This window comes from Centroberyx affinis, unplaced genomic scaffold (genome assembly GCF_046629955.1).
Source record: "Centroberyx affinis isolate AG114_WGS23_722 - 3 ecotype Tasmania unplaced genomic scaffold, CSIRO-AGI_Caff_v1 ptg003110l_1, whole genome shotgun sequence".
Lineage (NCBI taxonomy): Eukaryota > Metazoa > Chordata > Actinopteri > Beryciformes > Berycidae > Centroberyx > Centroberyx affinis.
The window spans coordinates 300,360-320,374 of NW_027281179.1; the positions used below are offsets into that span (position 1 = coordinate 300,360).

General features: G+C 43.0%; 2 protein-coding genes across 2 annotated transcripts in view; one reads left to right on the top strand and one right to left on the bottom strand.

The window, feature by feature from the left end:
- magi2b (membrane associated guanylate kinase, WW and PDZ domain containing 2b) overlaps window positions 1-11,709 on the top strand; it is a 65,980-nt gene extending 54,271 nt beyond the window's left edge. The window contains exons 12-22 of the mRNA XM_071537741.1: window positions 1,136-1,167; window positions 2,131-2,323; window positions 2,487-2,602; window positions 3,104-3,296; window positions 4,001-4,249; window positions 5,507-5,692; window positions 5,890-6,205; window positions 7,051-7,270; window positions 7,471-7,614; window positions 9,325-9,463; window positions 11,006-11,709. Of these exons, the coding sequence (XP_071393842.1) occupies window positions 1,136-1,167; window positions 2,131-2,323; window positions 2,487-2,602; window positions 3,104-3,296; window positions 4,001-4,249; window positions 5,507-5,692; window positions 5,890-6,205; window positions 7,051-7,270; window positions 7,471-7,614; window positions 9,325-9,463; window positions 11,006-11,709 (2,492 nt within the window). The remainder of the gene's footprint in view (window positions 1-1,135; window positions 1,168-2,130; window positions 2,324-2,486; window positions 2,603-3,103; window positions 3,297-4,000; window positions 4,250-5,506; window positions 5,693-5,889; window positions 6,206-7,050; window positions 7,271-7,470; window positions 7,615-9,324; window positions 9,464-11,005) is intronic.
- A 2,886-nt stretch (window positions 11,710-14,595) lies between these two features.
- On the bottom strand, window positions 14,596-19,917 carry LOC139659458 (endoplasmic reticulum-Golgi intermediate compartment protein 2-like). The gene is given in 15 exon segments (XM_071537743.1): window positions 14,596-15,170; window positions 15,526-15,606; window positions 16,240-16,288; window positions 16,290-16,403; window positions 16,512-16,609; window positions 17,358-17,395; window positions 17,397-17,454; window positions 17,662-17,714; window positions 17,916-18,007; window positions 18,149-18,254; window positions 18,611-18,651; window positions 18,919-18,986; window positions 19,107-19,153; window positions 19,256-19,364; window positions 19,454-19,917. Coding segments are annotated over 15 exon segments (1,089 nt in total). The 5' UTR covers window positions 19,560-19,917; the 3' UTR covers window positions 14,596-15,141.
- Between the last annotated feature and the right edge of the window lie 98 nt (window positions 19,918-20,015).

The following is a 20,015-nucleotide window of genomic DNA, read 5'->3' on the forward strand; positions in this document are numbered from 1 at the left end:
CCCTCCTCCACACTCACATGCACAGAGACAGAGTCAAGCTCTACATAGCACATTTCATTTCCAAATGGAAAAGATTAGGGGGTAGCAAAGACGTTGTAATTGGCTGAGTGGAGGAGGGACGGTGGCGGAAAATATGAGAAAACATAAAACTGTAAGGAAGGGCAGAAATGAATTTCAATTTTACATTCTGTCTGCACAAAGACTGTCAGTAATCTTGCTGGAGGTTTTTTTTTTGTTTGCTTGTTTTTGTTGTTGTTTTGTTCTGCTCTGTTGCTAAGTGCTCTGGCCTTCGTCTCATCCATATAAAAGCAAACACATGTAGTATGAGAATAATTCAATAAATACCTTTCATTCAGTGTTCTCTGGCATCTCTCAGGAAATCAAGACAAATCAAAACAAGCTGAATAAATATTAAATATATCCTGATTCAAAGGGATGTTGCACAAGCACCCACGTCTGTTAAAGGATTCTTTTTTTTTTGTGTCTGTGTGTGTGTGTGTGCGTGTGTATAAAATTATGGATTGGGTGTTTACACAAGGCAGCAATTGCATGTTAGCCCCCCATGTCTAAATGTATGTATTTGGGTCTCAGCAGCATCAGTGTATGTCTTTGATTGGGAGTCACAGGGGGCCTGTGTTAGTGAGAATGTTGTTGTGATGAAGAGGAGAGGCTACTCCCTGCTTCCTACATGCTGCACCCAGCGCAGATAAAATATGAGTTAAAGAGGAAAGTGTGTGCAGGGGGGGGAGGGGGGGAGGGGGGGACTGCTTCCGCCCGCAGCTAATGATGTAATTATGCTGAAAACAAACGCAACAACCAAATTTGTTTAGGAAGAGTTACACAAACAAAGCCAAAACAGAGGAATATGAAATCAGCAAACTGTGAATGTTTTCCCACGTTCAGCAAAGGAGATTTTAACGCTCCAGTCCAGCGTCTCAGACGGCTTTTTTAAGAAGCTGTGATAATTTGTGTCTTGTGTAGAAAGGTTCTATTATAATCTATTATTAGGGAATATTCTGTGAAATTTCACGAGGGATTTCTCAACTCGTCTGTATTTTGTTGTTTCATAACGCTCCGACAGATTCTCTGAGTCTGCTCTGTGAACTAATTGTATTCTGTCTGTATTTTTCCTCAGGCCACATCTCTCCGTGGAAGACCTCCAAACAGGTACAGTTATTGAGCCATGCACTTGTGTTTCTGCCAATGCATAGTGGTGTGTTGCTGTCTGTGTGTGTTTGAACAGTGTTTGTTTGTTGAAGCAGAGGGGTAAGATAGTAGCATGTAAGATCAGTGTTTGTCACCAGGCCTGTGTTGCCTTAGAGGTGTTTGGCTTTTGCTTTATTGTGAAATGAGCCAGCCTGTCCTGACCTGCTTATTAGTTAGATCACATCAGACATCACATCTCCTACAGCTGGGGCTCCGCTCTTCAGCTTCACACTCATACTGCGCCTGCTACTGCTTATACTATTGACATTCATTTATGAGCTTAGACAGAATATTCAGATATGATGAATGTCTTCTCACTCAACTGTAAATTATAAATATTAATTTTAATTCATTATCATATCTGCCTTTGGCAAATTGAGTAACCATTTTTCTTCATTTCATAATTTAGTTACTGAATCAAAACATATAACTCAGTATAACTGCCACACTTCATAACATTTTTTTTAATTTCTTTTTCTGTTTGTTTTGTTTTTAAGTTTGTCAACGTCAAGGTTGCCCCTCTTCTTTACATTACTACTGGTGGTGTCTGCACACAGTCATCGTAGTTAGACATATCCAACCTTAAGAAAAAGACTTTTGCAGCCATTCAATTTTGTACAGTATGAAAAACAACATCTGCAAACATCAGAATAACCCGAGCTAGATAATCCATCACAGAAAACATGAAAGCTTGATTTGGCTTGATTTGGTCAAAGTTTATGTCATTGTGCCTGAGTGTTTTCATATCAGTGTGCGCATTAAAAATGTAATTAAAAATGACAAAAAACAAGTAAATGTTAAAAACTCTAATTGCATACAGCATGCATTGCAAAATTATTGGGGAGATGTAGACTAGATTGACACTGACAGTAGTAAATGGGCTTAAACTAAACTAAATGTCTGTTGTCGCTGTTGTCCTTGCAGTTGCCCGACCAGTGGGATCCCCATGGCAGCCCCCAGACGGGCCTGTCTGCCCAGGTCCTGCCCCCCGGCACGCCCTTCCCTAACCAGCCGCAGCACCGCACTTCTGTCCCCGACTCCACCGAGGGCTTCGACCTCAACAAGCCCGACCCCTACGACCTTTATGAGAAGTCTAGGGCCCTCTACGAGAGCCGACGTAAGTACAGAACCTCCTGAACCTCCATCTTCCTCTCCCTTTGTTTATTCAGTTAGTTTGTAGGTTGATCATGGGAATGAAGAACACATAATCAGGTGATTTGAAGAGCTAATCTTTGTAATCTCATTCTCTCGCCCCTCTCTCTTGTGTGTGTGTGTGTCAGGTCCGGAGTACCAGGAGGTGGAGGTGCATCTGCTGAGGGAGAAGACTGGGTTTGGCTTCCGCATCCTGGGGGGAGACGAGGCCGTGCAGGCTGTGAGTCCGGACGCCCGCGACAAGGCTCGTATGGGACGGGCTGGACCACACACATATCTAACCTCATACACACACACAAACCTCATCTTACATGCACCTAACCTCATCTCACACTCTTTATCCAATTACATTTTACACACCTAACCTACATACCCCACCCACCCTCCACCACCCCCCCGACACCTAAACACAAGGGCACCTCGTACAAAAGCCTCCTCGCACAGAATCTGCAACACCTTGTCATTCTCACACTGTCCTGACCCACTTACAGAACAGTACCTCCCATACTGATATGATGCCTTGTTAACTTGTCACAGTTTGAAGAGGAATGCAGACGAATATGGCAGCAGAGTTATTAGGAAGGTCAAATGAGGGGAAACGAGATAGAATAAATGTTACCATGACCCAAAACTCGCTGACAGGCTAGATAAGAGGAAGGAGGCAGTAATTATTTGATTCCACTGTGTCTTTATTCCATCCCCTTCACCTTCATCTATGCTGCTAATATTGATTGTCTTTGAACAGATTGTTATCGGCGCTATAATAGAGAACACCCCTGCTGAGCGTGATGGGCGGCTTCGACCCGGGGATGAGCTCATCTCTGTGGATAAGATGGTGGTTGCTGGGAAACCACACAGATACGTGATAGACCTGATGCACGCAGCCGCTCGTAACGGTCAAGTCAGCCTGACTGTGAGGAGGAGAGTGCAGGCGCCTGGTGAGGCGATTGTTTTTATATCACACTTTACCAAGACTGGAAAGCATAGCTGTACATTTCACTTTGGACACACATGTTGGCAATCTGTATGCATGATCGGTGTATACTTCTCATCTATCGTAGAAGATCATACATCTATCCTGCATTTGTCCAGTATTAGCACTGCAGCAGCTCAGTTCACTTCAGTTCACTTTTATTTATTTATAGTGTAACATCGCTCTGCACACTTCACAACAAAATAAAAGCATTTAAGAATGTATGCACCCACACAGGCATAACCACACATACAGTTACACTGATATGACCACATAGAGACATACCCACATGGAAACACATGACATGGCAGGGATTTTACCGAACATGGATACACACACACGACAGAATTCAAATTAAAAGCAGCCACTGCAGCTGATGTTTTCTCAAATGCAGTAGAACTGAACTGAAAGGGCATATGGTAACTCAATAGTCACACCTCTCAAATAACTGATATGAAAATACTTGCATTTGAACAAAAATGTAATTTTGAGGGGGTAGAGAAACATTGCAGTACACTGAGATTTCTACAATGGCTACATCTTGAGCTGCCTTCACATTAAAATGCTGAAAAAGGCTGCTGTGAATGATATGGACACGTTTTACACCAGCAGGGCTTTGATTCATTGTACCTATTTTGTTTTGCCGCTCCTCCGGCTCCGCCCCTCCAGGTGAGCCGTGTCCCGTGAACGGCCGCAGCCCCGGCTCAGTGTCCACGCAGCACAGTTCTCCCCGTAGCGATGCGGCCTCAGCTTCGGGCCCCCTCCCTCCTGCCGCCGCCGCTGTCCCCGCCGCCACCTCCCCTCCGGAGGGATCCGCCCTGCAAACCAGTGATGTGGTCATTCACCGCAAAGAGAACGAGGGCTTCGGCTTCGTCATCATCAGCTCCCTCAACAGACCGGAGAACGCCACCGTCATCAGTGAGTCGCAGGATGAGTTGCTCTTATCTGGAGTCCTGAAGGTTGTTCCTGAATGCAAATGGTTATTTGCAAATCCTAATGACTGAGGATCCTAAGGGTGATGAATGCCCTAGAGTGATGGTTTACAAACTTTTAGGAGTATGGTACACTATAATTTAGCATCTGCAGGTTCTTAAAAAGTTTGAAAGTCTAACAGTAAATTATCCTACATTAAGGTCTTTTTAAATGTCTTAAATACAGTTGTTAGAGGTCTTATTTTTCACCATGCAGAGTCAGGTTTCTCTGCACTGCATGTCCACTCTGAAATTAATACAAAACAGGGTTGGTAGTACAATATACATCGTATCTGCTTTCCTAAACACAATTGCACTCCATGTCCCTTAACAATTAATTTCCTGGTGTCCTTTTTCTTATACTGTCCATTTATAGTTTCAGAACTTTCATTAGCTATGTTCAAACAGAAACAGACTGGTTTTGTCAGCTTTGTTTCTTTATTTTGGTTGTTAAATTGATGTTAATTTCAATTCTGCATGGCATTAAAAAGGTCTTTAAAAGTCTTAAATTTGGCTTTCTGAAACCTGCAGATACACAGAGAGAGAGCGGATGTCTTTCAACACAGAACTGTGTGATTCTTTAGTCAATGGATTGCGTATTTGAAGAATTGTCATGAGTAAACATTGCACAAATTTCTGGTTTAGTCATGCGGATAACCACAGCACTCACAAGCTATTCAGATATATTTTGAACAATTTTATGCCCAAATTCTTGGCACCCCCTGTAGGTTTCTACATACACCTAGGAATATGCATACCCCAAAAGTGGGTCTAGTATAGTTATTACAATATCAAACATTAGTTCAGGATGTAACGGTTTATGCTTAACAGTCCCTCCGGGAATTACTCTGCTTAATTTTCGAGTGGAAATTTGTGATGTTTTCTGTCTTTATCTATGGGAAAATTGTTGATAAAAGCTGTAACTCAAATGTCAGCTTCTTGGCATTTGCTTCGTGTAGACATTGTCATAAAATAGAGATAATGCTTTTGAAAATTGCATTTCTTATCATTTTTGAAGGATGTGAGCAGTTTTTTTTACAACTACAAGTGCATGACTGACATACTGACATACTGTAATACAATTGTAAATGTTATTCTGGGAGGAAATGTCTGTTTTAGAATATAAATCAGTTTTACATCAGTAGGTCTGACACCTTTAATCAAAACTGGTGCTGACAACCACCTTGTTGTTGTCTATTTCCAGCTGTGCCCCATAAAATAGGACGTATAATCGAGGGCAGCCCTGCGGACCGTTGTGGGAAGCTGAAGGTGGGCGACCGGATTCTGGCTGTGAACGGACAGTCCATCATCAGCATGCCCCACGCAGACATTGTCAAGCTTATCAAAGATGCTGGGCTCACAGTCACACTGCACATCATACCAGAAGAGGGTAAGTGTGACAGGAGGGAAGCACACTTAAAAAAAATAAAATACATGTCCCAGTTATTTCCGAATGCAGCTTGTTCATATTTCACTTTGTATTATATAGCCTGAGCATTTTGTTCTAAATCCCTCTCTCCATAGCTTGAGATGTTCAGCTCACACTGTCAGGTGAAACCTCTCATGTTACCGTTCCCTCCGCTGCAGATCCCCACTCCGGGCCCAGCTCAGAGAAGCAGAGCCCCATGACCCAGAAACACAGCCCCCAGGCCCAGCCCAGCCCTGTAGCCCAGCCCGGCCAAGGAGGCAGCCAGTCCAGCCAAGTGGCCGTTCAGCCCGGCCAGACAGCCACTCAGACGGGGCAAGCATCTGCCCAGCCCGGCCAGACACCGGTCCAGACGAGCCAGACAGCGGCTGCCCAGCCTGCACCGGCAGCCTCCCAGCCTGCTCCAGCTGGAGCCCAGCAGAGCCCCGTCACCCAGCCTCCTGGCCTGCCGCCACAGCTCTACCTCCACGACGGCAGGTAAGACGACGCTACAGATAGTCGTAGATAAGAGGGACTCTCTTGTTTGGTCTCAGAAGGAGTGCTATATAGTATTCCTTAAGCGTTGTGTGTCTTGGTGAGTGCATGTAGAGTGACTGGAGGAAGGAGGAGGAGTTTTCAAAGCCTACAGATACAGTATAAGACTGTATTTGAGAGTGTGCTATTATCTCCTTGCATGCCTGTAAGTTCTGCAGACAACCTGTTACTGCAGACAACTTCTGTCCCACTCAGACTCCAAGTCCCAAGCCGATATCTACTTTGTTGCGTAACGCCACTTAGCTCCGACAGTGTCAGTGAATAATTTACCTTAACGTATCCCTTCTATAATGCATGAGGCCCAACGTTCGGGCTCTGTTCCGTGTCAAAACCGAGAAGAAGAGAGCTGTGTGCATGTGCGTGCATGCATGCGTGTGTGCACATGTGCATGTGTCTCAGATCAAGACATTGAGAGTAGCATTCCCAAGGCTGTGGATTTATGCCTTTAGTACAAGTGGGAGCTTGATAAAAGTTTCAAAGCAGAGAGTGATATTTCCATCCTTTTGTGGTGAGCCTTCCCAGCTGCACACACAGCAATCCCAATACTCCCATTCCTCACAGGCCAAGCTAACCTCAAACTATAACATTATCCATAAATTCTACAGGGTGTTACAAGGACATGATCTACTCTGACAAGTGAAGACTAATAAGAAACCATTTGTGGACATGTGAGGCTGTGTGCAGTAGTCCACCTCCTTCCTTCATGCCTGTTCTAAATCTAATGATAATGCTCGATCCATCATGGGACAAACCTCTCCTCTGACTGTGTAACTCTCTGCGGCCTGCAGGTCAGAGGTGAAAGCCAGACAGGACGTTAAACCCGACATCCGCCATCCTCCATTCACCGACTACCGGCAGCCTCCGGTGGACTACCGTCATCCACCGGTGGCTGATTACCGGCAGCCCCCGACGCTGGACTACCGACACCCACCTGGACTGCTGGACTTCAGACAGCACCCTGCAGCCGCACAGTTCCCTCTGGGACTCCCTCCAGACTTCAGACCACAGGTACAACTGGACTGCTTACTGTCTGTTGGGGCTGATTATGTGGTGAGCACAAAATGCACATACAGTATTTTGGTTGTGTTCAGTTATGCTGCCACACTGCAGCTAGGGTGTTTTTTAATCTGTTTGTGGATTTTGTTTGCTTAGTTTGTCATATATTTGCTGTGGGCTTGTTGTATGCTGAGTACTGATTTTGTCTGCAGGACTTTGACTACTTCACGGTGGAGCTGGAGAAAAGCGTGAAGGGTTTTGGCTTCAGTATCCGTGGGGGCAGAGAGTATAAGATGGACCTATTTGTATTGCGTCTTGCTGAGGACGGTCCTGCCATACGCAACGGCAGAATGAGGGTGAGATGACATGGATGAGAGCAAAAACACTGTAGGAGATGATTGGAATAACTATCCTTGAAAAATAGTTACTTAGTTTTGTACAAGAGACTTAGAAAGAAACACTAGCAAACAAAAATGCATGCTGATCATATAAGATAGGGTTTATTACTGTCCAATCACAGACTTGCATTGACATACAGAGCGCAAGGCCTGTTTTTCCATCTTGATAGCAGTTCCAAAAATATCAGATATCTCCTAAATCAACAAATAAATTCGGAAATGTTGTAATAAAGTAATCTTCATTACTGCTGTGGCTTTTCTAATCTACAGTTAAAGAGTGCTGCAGTAGATGTTGATTATTATGTTATCATTTTTGTTGATTAAAATCATATGCCATTTTAGTCTGTAACTGACAAAATTTAATCTATAGAGAGCCTAAGTCCCTCCCCTTCCGCTGTCCCCCATGGGACCTTATTTCAGAAAAAATATGTACGGTAGTCAACGGCGAGAGACAAATAATTGTTTGATCCCGTTTGAATTGTGCCATGAATTACACATGATGTAAGATCATTTTGCAAGTCAAGAAAGTCGCAGTTTTTCGTAAAACAGTAAAGTAACATTTATTTTTGTGTGAAACCGCTCCGTGAACTACATCTCTCATCTCTCACAGAATACGTCACCGACACCAACATGGAACGAAACATATGAAACACACAGGCATCGCGTTAACGTTAGCCCCCACTGTACTAAAACTATCCTAAACCAGTTTGGATGACTCTCTACTGCAAACCAAATCTACCTACGGGTACGAATAAAGTAACCTGAACCTGAACCTGAACCTGAACCAGTTTAAATCCGTTCTTACTGTCTACCTTCCAGGTTTTGTATAATACTACTGCTATCTGAGAGGGACTTAGCTTCAGCGGCTCTGGGTAGCTTGTGGAGAGAGAAAGTTATGACATCACTTACGCAACTTTTGGGTGTGTAGTCTTTCTAATTATGTATTTTCACAGTCTTATACTTCAACAGTTTTACGACAAACTGTGACTTTCTTGACTTGCAATTGACAAAACATTATATGTGTAATTCATGGCACAATTCAAATGGGATCAAACAATTATTTGTCTCGCCGTTGACTACTGTACATATTTTTCCCGAAATAAGGTCCCATGGTGGTCCACCAGAAGGGGAGGGACTTAGGCTCTCTATATGACATGACATGTTTGACCCGATAAAACTTTAACACATGGGATTTGCCCTTGTCAAAACCAGACAAAATTGTGCAAAATCACAATAGTTGTCTATTGTCTTTCACCTACTCTTTTGTTAATTCAGTTCTTCATTTTACTGTCTACCCCTCCATCGTCTTCACTGGAGTGGCAGTAGTAGCCTAGAGATTAGAGAAGCAGGCTTGTGACCAAGGAAGTCACTGGTTCAAATCCCAGGACCAGCTCGGAAAACATGTTTGGGGAAAGTGAATGAGTAACACTCTGCCCTCCCTCAGCAAGTGAGCAAGGCACTTAATCCCCAGCTGCTCCAGTGGAGCTGCTCAGTGGCCGACAGCAGAAAACTGTAGTTGTACTGGGCAGCTCCCAGGTGTGAAAGTGTGGAACTGTGTGAATGTGAAGTGGGGTGTTGCTGGAAAATAACAAGCATGCTCAGTCAATTTTCCCTGGATAACTGAAGGATTAAAAATAATCTTCTCTGTCCTCTCCGTGTCTCTTGCAGGTAGGGGATCAGATCATAGAGATTAACGGGGACAGTACTCGGGACATGACTCACGCCCGCGCCATTGAACTCATCAAGGCAGGAGGCAGGCGGGTCAGGCTGCTGCTAAAGAGAGGCACAGGACAGGTGCCAGAATATGGTGGGTTTTCCCCAACACAAACACAAGTCTCTCTCTGTGAATATCCCACTCTTTCTACTCTCTTTCTCTCTCCTTATTGCTCTCTGACTCTCTCTCTTTCTCTCTCTCGCTTTGATATGCATACTAGAGATTAAACTTCATGTCCGAATTGTGTTTTAAGTTACACATTATGGTTTCTTAACCACAATTGCTTTTTACCGCAGATGCTGTATGTTTTACTCAAGAACACATTAACAAGCATAATAACCCTAACCTTATTATTAATGTCTTTCTGCATTGTACTCCCCGCCCCATGGTCTTCTATTCTCTGTCATCTGAAATTAAACTTGTCTTGATGTGAAAAACCATTTTGAACAAACAGTAGTGCAAAAAGTCTGTAGCCTAAGCTTTAGCCTATATTTGTTGTAACCCCACTGCTTTAAGTCTAATGATTGGTATAGGCTTTTACTTGCCTTCCCTTAGGAATGGTACCTTCCAACCTCTCCATGTGCATGAAAGGTGACACACTAAGCTCCCCCTATTTCTTCTTAATGGGCCACTCTAAAGACACGGTTTGTGAAAAACTGCATGTCTCTCTCCATACTGATTCTTCTGTGTGCAATGTAGCTATACTGCATGCATTTGTGTGTGCATGATCGCATGAGTTTATGCATGAGCAGCCGTGTATGCGTGTGTGTGTGTGTGTGTGTGTGTGTGTGAGTGTGTATGTAGTAGAAAGAGCAATATGGTTTGAAGTGACCCTCTAGATGAACTTGTATCATCCTGAAGTGGGCTGTGGAGTAGCCTGTGTGTGATCTGCTCAGGATCAGTCTCTCTCATACAGCTACAATGCAGTCTCCTCAAAGCGAGTGTTTATGGTTTTCATGAATTCAATGATTCCTACCCATAGAACTTGAATGGACAGAATGGACACTTCCTAGTGTATCATGGTAATTACCTTTGGTACACCCAACATGGCTTCCAAAGAATTGTGATAATGTTGTCATGTAAATTAATATTCATGTGTGGACAGAACATGAGACTCAGAAAGTTAGAATGTTCATCACAAATGACGCCGTTGCCGTGGTAACGGATCAGCTTGAGTCTCATGCACAAAATCAACACTGATTTCCATGACAGCATCATTAAATATTCTATGGCATTGTAAGTGATCCAGCCAAATGACCATGTGAGAGTGTAGATTTGAAAGGGAATGACCGTTCTATCAATTCAAATTCTATGTTCCTACCCCACAAAATGAAAATGTGACTGGTCTGTTTTGTGTAAAGTAGTGAAGAGCATATGATTAGATTGTAGGTCTATCATATCTGCGTAGAGGCCTATGTGACAGACACATTTGCATGCATATTCACACAACAGTACACTAGGATGTGATGTTTCACTGTACGGTTGTGTAGATCTTTCTCTCTACAATCGACTCTCTTTGTCTGTCCTTATCTTTCCCTATCATCTTTCTCTCTCTCTACGCGCATGTGCATGCTAGTGTGTGCCACTCTGCTTCAATCTCTCGGTTGATGATTGCGTTTCCTTGTCCCCCAATAGACGGTGCCACCCCCTGGGATTCCCTTCCTACAGCCCACTCTGCCCTGCAGGAAGTGACCCTTGAACCCCAGCCGACTCCATTGCTCTCATCCCATCCAGCCTCAGCCCCAGACTCCCCTCATCAACTCCCTCTAGAGGCCACAGTGTGTATGGCAGACCAGGCTCCACAGCTGACAGACCACAGCTCCATTAGAGGGGCTACCGGTGGCAGGTCCACCCAGCAGAAGTACACCGTCAGGGGGCAGGGAACCCCTCAGGGGCTTGGAGAGGCGGACGGCGGACCAGGAGAGAGGCAGCCTCGGGCTTTGCCGCCCAAAGCTGTCCTGGGGAGGTCCGCTGAAAGAAGAGAGAGGCAGAGGGAGACTTGCTCCCCCTGCTGTGAGAGGAAGGGCCTGCACACACAGGCTATGAGCACTGTCTGGCCCTGGGACCCATATGTGAGCGTGAATTTGAATGGAGGTTCTCTAGGTAGTGGGGACCGCGGAGATGGACGCGTCAACCTCCAGGAGAGGCTGGTGTCCAGAGGTCTGCTCCCCAGAGAAGAGGAGAGGGCCGGTGGCCACAGTGGGCTCTGCTGCCCCTCTAAATCCCTGGAAGATCCTCCTGCTAGGAGTGCAGCTGCCTCCCCTGGGCCCTGGAACGTCCCTGGGTCCGACAAACTGCCTGGCACCCTGAGGTCCTGGACCTCCACAGTAAGCAGATAGACTGGATTTAGCTGGTTTGGACCGGATCAGACTGTCTGGCTCGATTTAGGCTCCCCATTCAATTCACTACCAGATCTTCGAGAAATATATCTCCCTCGCTCTCTCTCCCTTTCTTTCTGTCTTTTCTGCCCTGTTTTTTTTCTCCATCTACTTCTGAAATCATATTTTATGTTTCATTTGTTCGTACAAGATGATTATTACACCCACCACCTTAAAAAAAACAGAGGGACTCCCACAGCTATTGTAATATACAGTATAAAACATGATGGAGACTCAATACCTAGTCATTTCAGACCCTCAGACATGAGACTTATTGATCTGATCACAGATGGAGTAACAATGTACGATGCTGAGTGGAGTTGTGCTTTTCGACGTGTACCTTTAACCACTCAACCATATCTGGCTCAGATTGAATGGTTAGTGCAACATAACCTCAGATGGGACGAGGCTTCTCGCAGGAGAGAGAGATGTACATTGAAGAGATTTACTTCTGCTCTATTTTCTTTCTGCGCAGTGGAGAGACCGAGACTACAGATCTGTGTCAGATGGAGGCAGTGACACTGAAACTTCTCCTGAAACATGAGCTCCTGGAGGACATGGCACTAACCCAAGAGACAGCGCGGTTAACAAGACATATGTTAGATCTCACATGCCTATCAATATATCATATACTGTAAATGTAAAGATGTGAAAAATATGTACATTTGGTAATCTCAAAAACATACCTGTTGGTGTTTTTTTGAGGCAGTGTTGTAGTTAGATACATTGTAAAGGAAAAAAAAAAACATCAGGACGGTATTTTAAGATCCATATTTCCATGGCCTCGTCTATAACTACATATCAAAGACTGTGGAAGTCACCGAACCCAGACTGCTGAGGGGGCGGCGGTCTTGTGCATGGACATTAACCACCATGTCATTATACAGGGACTGACATGTCTTTTAGAGGTAGAATATAGAGAGGGTATCCTCTGTGGAGCTAACCATTTGGTACTCATGTGAAACAAAAATCTTTTTTTCATCAAATTGAACTTTTGAGTGGCTGAAAACAGTTGGCTTGACAAGAACTCATATTACTGTTCTGTGGGTTATGTACGCAACCTGATCACAAATCAATCATGCAGTCATTGTGCAGAATTATGAGCTGTGTTGTATTCATTTAATGCTCAACAGAAGATTTTGTCCAGTCTGTATTTCCCATTTCTATGCCTTTTACTGTGCTAAGTGTACCACATCACTGTGGGAGAGGGGCGTCGGTGCGGGGAAGAGGAGGCCGATGGGATATGAGGTGGGGCGGAGTGCCTTACTGAAACTAATGCAGAGCTGTTACCATTGTGATCGATAGTCTTTTTTCATTTTAAGTTTGTTTTGGAAATTGAATGCAAAACAGATGTTAGTGGCCATGCACACATATCAACAAACTATTGGGTTGTGGAGCCTGCTTCTCTTTGGATTAATCCCCAAGCTATATATACAATTATCTTGATGCACTCTCAACTGTACAGCCTGTATCAGTATTTGCCCTTTTCCCCTAGTGTTATAAAGGGGATCAAATGTAGCCTGTAGCATTATGTTCTCCTCTTGGAGAGCAGACCTGCAAAAGTGGATGAAGACAGTGTTATCTAAGTGGGCTTTGGTTTCTGTTGTGTCAAATGAGCCTCATTTCAGCTTTATTGATCTGTTCTATGGAGAAAATACACCAACTTTGCATTGTCGCACGTGGTGCCAATGCTTGTTAAATCTGAACCCAACATTTTAGATGACATCTGAAATGCAATGACACATCTGTTTGAGTCACACAGTTTGTCACTGGCATAGAGTAAAGGCATGCTGCTATTAAACTGAAACACACAACATGAAGTCACTATCCTCCTGCATTTCTCCATTTTGATATCCTCCATTTCTCTCCACAAGATGTTTGCTCTCATTAAAAATAAATCACCAATCTTGCTCCCAGAGCCTTTTAGTACCGGAGGACTAGATGAGGTTTAAAAAAATAATCACAATGCATTGTGACAATGTATTGACTGAATGCAACATGATGGCACCTCCAGGCTATACTCGTAAACTGGTATACTGGTAGACTTAGGAGTTTACCTCCAAGGCCAACCAAGTCATAAATCCGACTGGTTAACTAGAATGACCTTTTGCGTAAAACAGACCTGCAGTGGTTCCCAAGACATGACATAACAAAACATATGCATTAAGTAAAAAACGTTTTGTCATTATTGATATTGTTGGTCGTGACTTTTCTGAGCTGACCTGAACATTAATACATTGCATACAACTGTAGTTCATGATAAATTTACCGGTTAACTTGTTAACGAGGAGCGTGCGAACGTGCCATTAGGCTGTAGAAATGTGTTTACTGTATGTGCAAATGTCCAAGTTCAGAAAAGGTGAAAGAATATGTCATCCAGCCCTCTGTCTCCGTCGAGGCCGTCCCCTGCCTGCTGTGAGTGATTTTGTATACAGAAAAAAAAATTGCTATATTGGAATCTGTGAAGGATGGCACGTTCATGAATCCCCATTGAGATCAAGTATAACTGTGTAGTGTTAACTGTGTATTATCCACCCTGTACAGCTGTATTCCTACAAATATGGTTTACTGTATCATTGATACTGTAGTTTCAAAGACGTGAACAACTATTTTTATGAAATGCGACAGTACTGATATATTACATTTTGCTAAAAAACAAAAAACTTGTTTACTGAAAGATATTCTGAAATACTGTCAAATAAACTCTTGACATGGTGTAAAATATTCTTTTTTTCAGAGATTATTTTACTAATAACTTTTTTTTTTTTTTTAATTACAAGAGTAATTATGAAAATATTCCAAGAGACTATACCAAATATGGAAAATGAATGCAAATTAAGTTGAAGGTGGATTTTATTTTTTATTTATTTTTCAAATCAGCCTCATATATGTAAAACTCATTATCCATACACAGGCACATTTGGGAGGGAATCTGGCATCCTTCTAGCCTTTTCACACAATCCCCCTATAACACCAGCTGGCATCATATATAATGAGGTCAGATCTACAATGATGGTGTACATAATTCGTGTTACAATTGCTTTCCTGAGAATTGTTGCCAGTTATTCCTGGTGCAGGTTGCCAGGGATACTGACATTGACGAAAATAGCGTAGGTCTTGAGTGTTAATGCTTCCCGGATGGATGAACAGTCATGAGTGGCTTACACCCACAAATTAAAAATCATAAAAAATATTTACAGAATTTTGAATGAAGCAGGGACTCGTGTCATAACAACGCAACCTGTAAACATTGTGTTTCCCAGAGTTCCTGGTTATTCCATGGCTGCCTAGTGGGCTAGACTAGGGGAGAAAGCTGCAAGGAGAGACGTCTACTAGTTGAGTTGTAGGGACTCGTGTCACTGAGTGTGATTTTCTGTAGGAACTGGATCTTCATTAATCAGCTGCTCGTTCAGAGGATCCTCCTGAGGAAGGAGGGGATAAGAAATCGTGAGCTGTAGTGTTTAAAATAGGAACTCAAAACTCTCACTTTTAACAGTGTCCAGACAGTCGAGCGGTTAAGACCATCACATACTACATGTGCCAACTCCTGGCCAAGGATCAAATCCTGCCAGGACTTTCTCTCCTACTCTGTCTCACTCTCTACTTTACAGCTGAATAAAAAACAAAATACTAAAAAAGGTGAGTGGACTGCCCACTCAAGTTTGTTTAAACATATATAACATACGCAACACAACAACCTGAAGTAACATTTCAATTAAAATGTAATGCCCTCTTTCTCTGTCTGCAAGGCTTGCATTCATACATTTGTTCCCTTACCTGCTGATGTCTGTAAACTCCCATTCGGAAATGACAGCCAAACCACATCAACCAAGAAGCCCACCATCCCGTGAAGCATGCCTGCAAGGGAATAAAGACCCATTATGTTATGGTTATGTTAGCTGTTCTGTCTTGATGTAGGAGAGGATGTCAACTCAAACTGCATGTCGGTGTTTGAGAACTTAATGTTTCCTTGCTCACACACATCCATAAATAATTCATACAGCACGGTTTTCTGGCTTTTTCCAAGCCGTTAAATTCCACTCCTCATTTCAGCAAACATCTAATCTACCAAGCAGCACTTATTCCAATAAAATTTCAACTTTTAAAATGGGCTTGCCAGCTGCTCCATCATCTTCAAACACCAGAAGAGACCAAGTTCGTTACCCTCCTCCTATGGGCTCTGATATTTCTGCACAAAAACCTGGCAAGCCGGTTTTAAAAGTTAATTGTTTTTTAATGAATACTTCTTGCTGGATTAGATGCCGAGTGATTTGTCAAAGTCTCAAGTCCTGCTCCAAGAGGGAGGAATGTTTGTATGTGACCAAGGAAGGCACGCGGTTTGACATAGAAGGAGAATGATACGAAAGGGGTATGTGTGATGTGTTAAAGATGTATCTGGCATAGCTGTGAAGCAGTACCTATGCATGTGCTGTGTGCTAGAAGAGCAAGAGAAAGAGGGAGAGAGAGAGTGTGTGTGAGAGAGTTTCAGACCTGTGGTGGAGAAAATGCCTCCAACGATGCCACAGAGTCGGACGAGAAATTTGCCAGAGAGGCATGTGCTGCTCAGTGACTTTAACCATTAGGGAGTTGATGTCATATTTCATAAAAATCCCTGAGACTCCATGGCTGCCTGCAGCATGGTTTATGGCCCGCTCCTGTATAAGAACAAGAGGGGTAATAAGCATATACAGAACATACTGTTAGTACATCAAGACACAAGTTGAGGTAAACAAACATATAAACTGGTACAAACTCAAACCTACCCGCTCAGTGACTGAGTACTGGTGTGTGTCCGCAGAGATCTGGTAGGTATTCAGTTTGGTGGGCACTATGGTGATGAAGTACTGAAACATGTGGTTATCTGGAGAGAAATATTAAAAATGTCTGTCACCGTAGAGCTCAGTGAAGCAGGGGTTAAAGAATCAATGTGTAATGCACGATAAGAATAATTAACTTTATATACGGCATTTTTTCCTAAAACACTGGTTAAGTGTTGTACAAAAGACAAAATAGTACACGTAAGAGAAGAAATAAACATAAAAGCATACATTAAAAAGAAAACAAGGGGTTAAAAGTGACTTGAACTTCATTATATAACATTACAATATAGCAAGTTTGCAAGTGTTTAAAATGTTGTTTGATAGATGGTAGCGGTTTTGCTTCCCTGAATTTCAAAGTCTAAGAGCACTGAAGGCAAAGACCTGGTCACCTTTTATCTTTAATCTACACTTTAGCAGCCAAAAAGGTTGTTCCTGAGGATCTTGTGGAGGAGTTTTGCTAGCGGAGAGACCCAGCTGTGCTGAAAAAGTAATCAGCAAAATAAGTAATCTAATTGATTGATAAGCTAACAGCCCAACTGTGCAGTTGTTAAATTGGGATGATGTCGTTTGGCATTTTGGCACCAGGTTTAGTGCCTTGCTGCTGCAAAAGATGTGAGAGGACTTTTGAGTGTCTTAAAAAAAAAGGAAATTAGAGACCTTCTTACGCTCAAAGGATATAAATGGTTTAATTCTGGTGGAAACAGTTCATATGAACTATATCAACTATATACTTCATAACATTTAAGTTTGAAAAGACGACTCATCTAGTATTTGACAATACAAACATACGATCAGGAGAGATTTTCTCTGTCCGTCCAGGAGGTTGATATCCCTGGGATCTCCTCTCCAAATGACAGGTGGTCGATCCGGTGGGAGAAGTTATAAGCTGTAATACAAGTCAAAACAGTCAATAATCAGCCAAAAAAAAGTGTAGTTCAGTAGTTTTATCTCACATGAGTTATAGCATGGCTTAAGATTATTATCGCCATGCTGTCAAAAATAAACACATACATACAGTACACATGTACTTACTTTAATTCATGTGTACAGTATAAGGTGTCCCAAGGCTTTGTCAAAAGAATAAGAAACTCACTGTCATGACTAACAAGGGCAGCTAGATGGGCGTGGCCTCTGAGTGGGATGGCCCTGTGGGGGATGAAAAGGTCAGAGGTCAGGCTCTGCAAGGCTGCTATGGTCCTATACTTCTAACATGATCATTTAGGATGAAGGGTGTGAAACAACACATTGATAAATTGATACGGTCAGTCATATCTAGGTGCTGAAACTCTAATGATTACTAAACAGTCTTGTTTTGAGTGCAGTGTTTATTGCCATGTGGATACGTACTTGCCCACAGTGATGTGGAAGTTTCCTGCCACCTTGTTGACGTACAGATGTCCATGTATCCTGCAGGCACCAGGGGAGTGGCACTGTCATCGCTAGGGGAAAAACAGCAACATGGGGGGGGAATAAAAGTACCAAAAAGTTATTTCATCACCAAAACTACATACTCATCATATTTTGAGCCCCTAACACCCACCCCACCCCCAACAAAGAAAAGAGCCCATCTTGAGCAGCACATACCTGGGAGGCTGAGCAGGAGGAGCTCCTTTCAGCGCGGTCTTGAAGAGAACGTCCTGGAGCGAGTGTTCCTCTCTCAGACGCTCCTGGATGTGCAGCAGAGTCCTGATGGTGAGGGACAGGGGAGCAAAGGTTAAGAGCAAAAATTAAAGTATGAAATGAGACAATAAAAGCTTCTAGATCTAAAGTTTGTCCTGCTTGATAGCACTGTCATTTCTATAAATGGAAAACCCAAACCCAACTGAGCTAGGCACCCAATATAATTTGGTGTCCTTTAGAGTTGCAAACAATGCTTCCAATGCTGAAGTGTAAATATAAACACTTTTTGCCACAAAAAGACAACTGCCTGGCGAAGGTAAACAACAGACCAAAGTTGTCACCATATCCCTTTAGGGAGTCTCTGTACATAGATGAGAGGTTACAGAAGTGAATCTTAAGCAAGTTAATAAATTAAATCTTACATGTGCCATAATCTTTGCTGTGGAGAAAGCTCAAAGTCGACCTAGAATGTGACCGCAAAACAAAAGGAAGGTACTGTCACAGAAACACAGAAACACAACCAATACAAAGGATTCAGTGTAACGTCCTCTTATGCAAATAACAAAATTGGCTTGTAAGGAAGAAGAATGAAGGGTGAGAACAAAGGCTATTGTGTGCTTTTTTGGATTTCGAGATCCCACTTTATCACTGTCAAGTGTTACTCTTAGCTCCTCAACTTTAGTAGAGGGTGAATAAGTTGCTGAAGCACCGTGTACACGCTCATACTCACTGGTTCATATTTTAAGCCGTCAGATGCAACCATGGTCTCTGCCAGATCTAGGACATCTGCACCTATATCTGCATTCATCCACAAATACACAATTCAAACACTTCATGATGTGACTGTGAACTAGGTATGAGTGAGTGCTACTTTTTACAGAATTTAAACACAAATACATCATCAATCTTAGTACTTACACTGGCATCTCATGGCCACCGTGATGTCAACATTTATTCTTAATTTACTGTGAATGATGAGAAGACACAATTAGGCTAGAACTCAATTAAATAAACTATCAAGCCTGTATTCAAGACACAGATTTTATAACCATGTCTTCAGCTCTTACCTGCTGAAATCTTTGTCCACCTCATACTCATACTTCATCCATGTGTCTCTGTACACAAAGAATTCCAGGAAGGCAAGGACAGCCATGAAAGTGAATGCTATCAAAGACACTAGAAGGTGTAAAGAGTTGCAAAATGAGTCACGGTGTAAATTATTCCCCCAGTATCGAAGGCTACATTGTCTGGTGTTTTCTGTTTACCTGTCCCACCAGTCGCGGTGGCCTCCACGTAGCTCTCAGGGACTTTGGGGAAGGCATCCAACTCCTTCACTAAATTCAAAGCCTTCTTCTTGGTCAGTCTCCTCATCTTGGGAGCAACAGTGTGGCTTTGAACGACCCCTCATAAAGTGACTGCGTAAAATATCATGGGTTAACTATTAAAGTCTGTGCGACGGACAGTGTGAAGTAATTTGTTTACCTGCAACTAGTCCGTCCTTCCCTATGCTGACGTTGAACCATGAGAGCAACCAAGCTAGCTCGTTTAGCATCAGAATGTAGGAAGCTAACAGCTAACTGTGTGCGGTCAAAGTAAGAGAAATAACTTTATCGTACCGTCAGCTTCGTCCGCGGTTAAGGTGCTCTTTTCAGTCAAACATCAGGAATTCACCAAACATAAAGTATCGCCGGCTAGCTGCATAACTATCTGGTAACTGTTGTGGACTATCTTGCCCTTTAACCTTGTAGGAAAACTGCATCAAGTCTGACGTAGCGCCCTCTTTCGGCAGCTAACCGTCGACTCTTTACGGTTTTAGATTTGTAACTC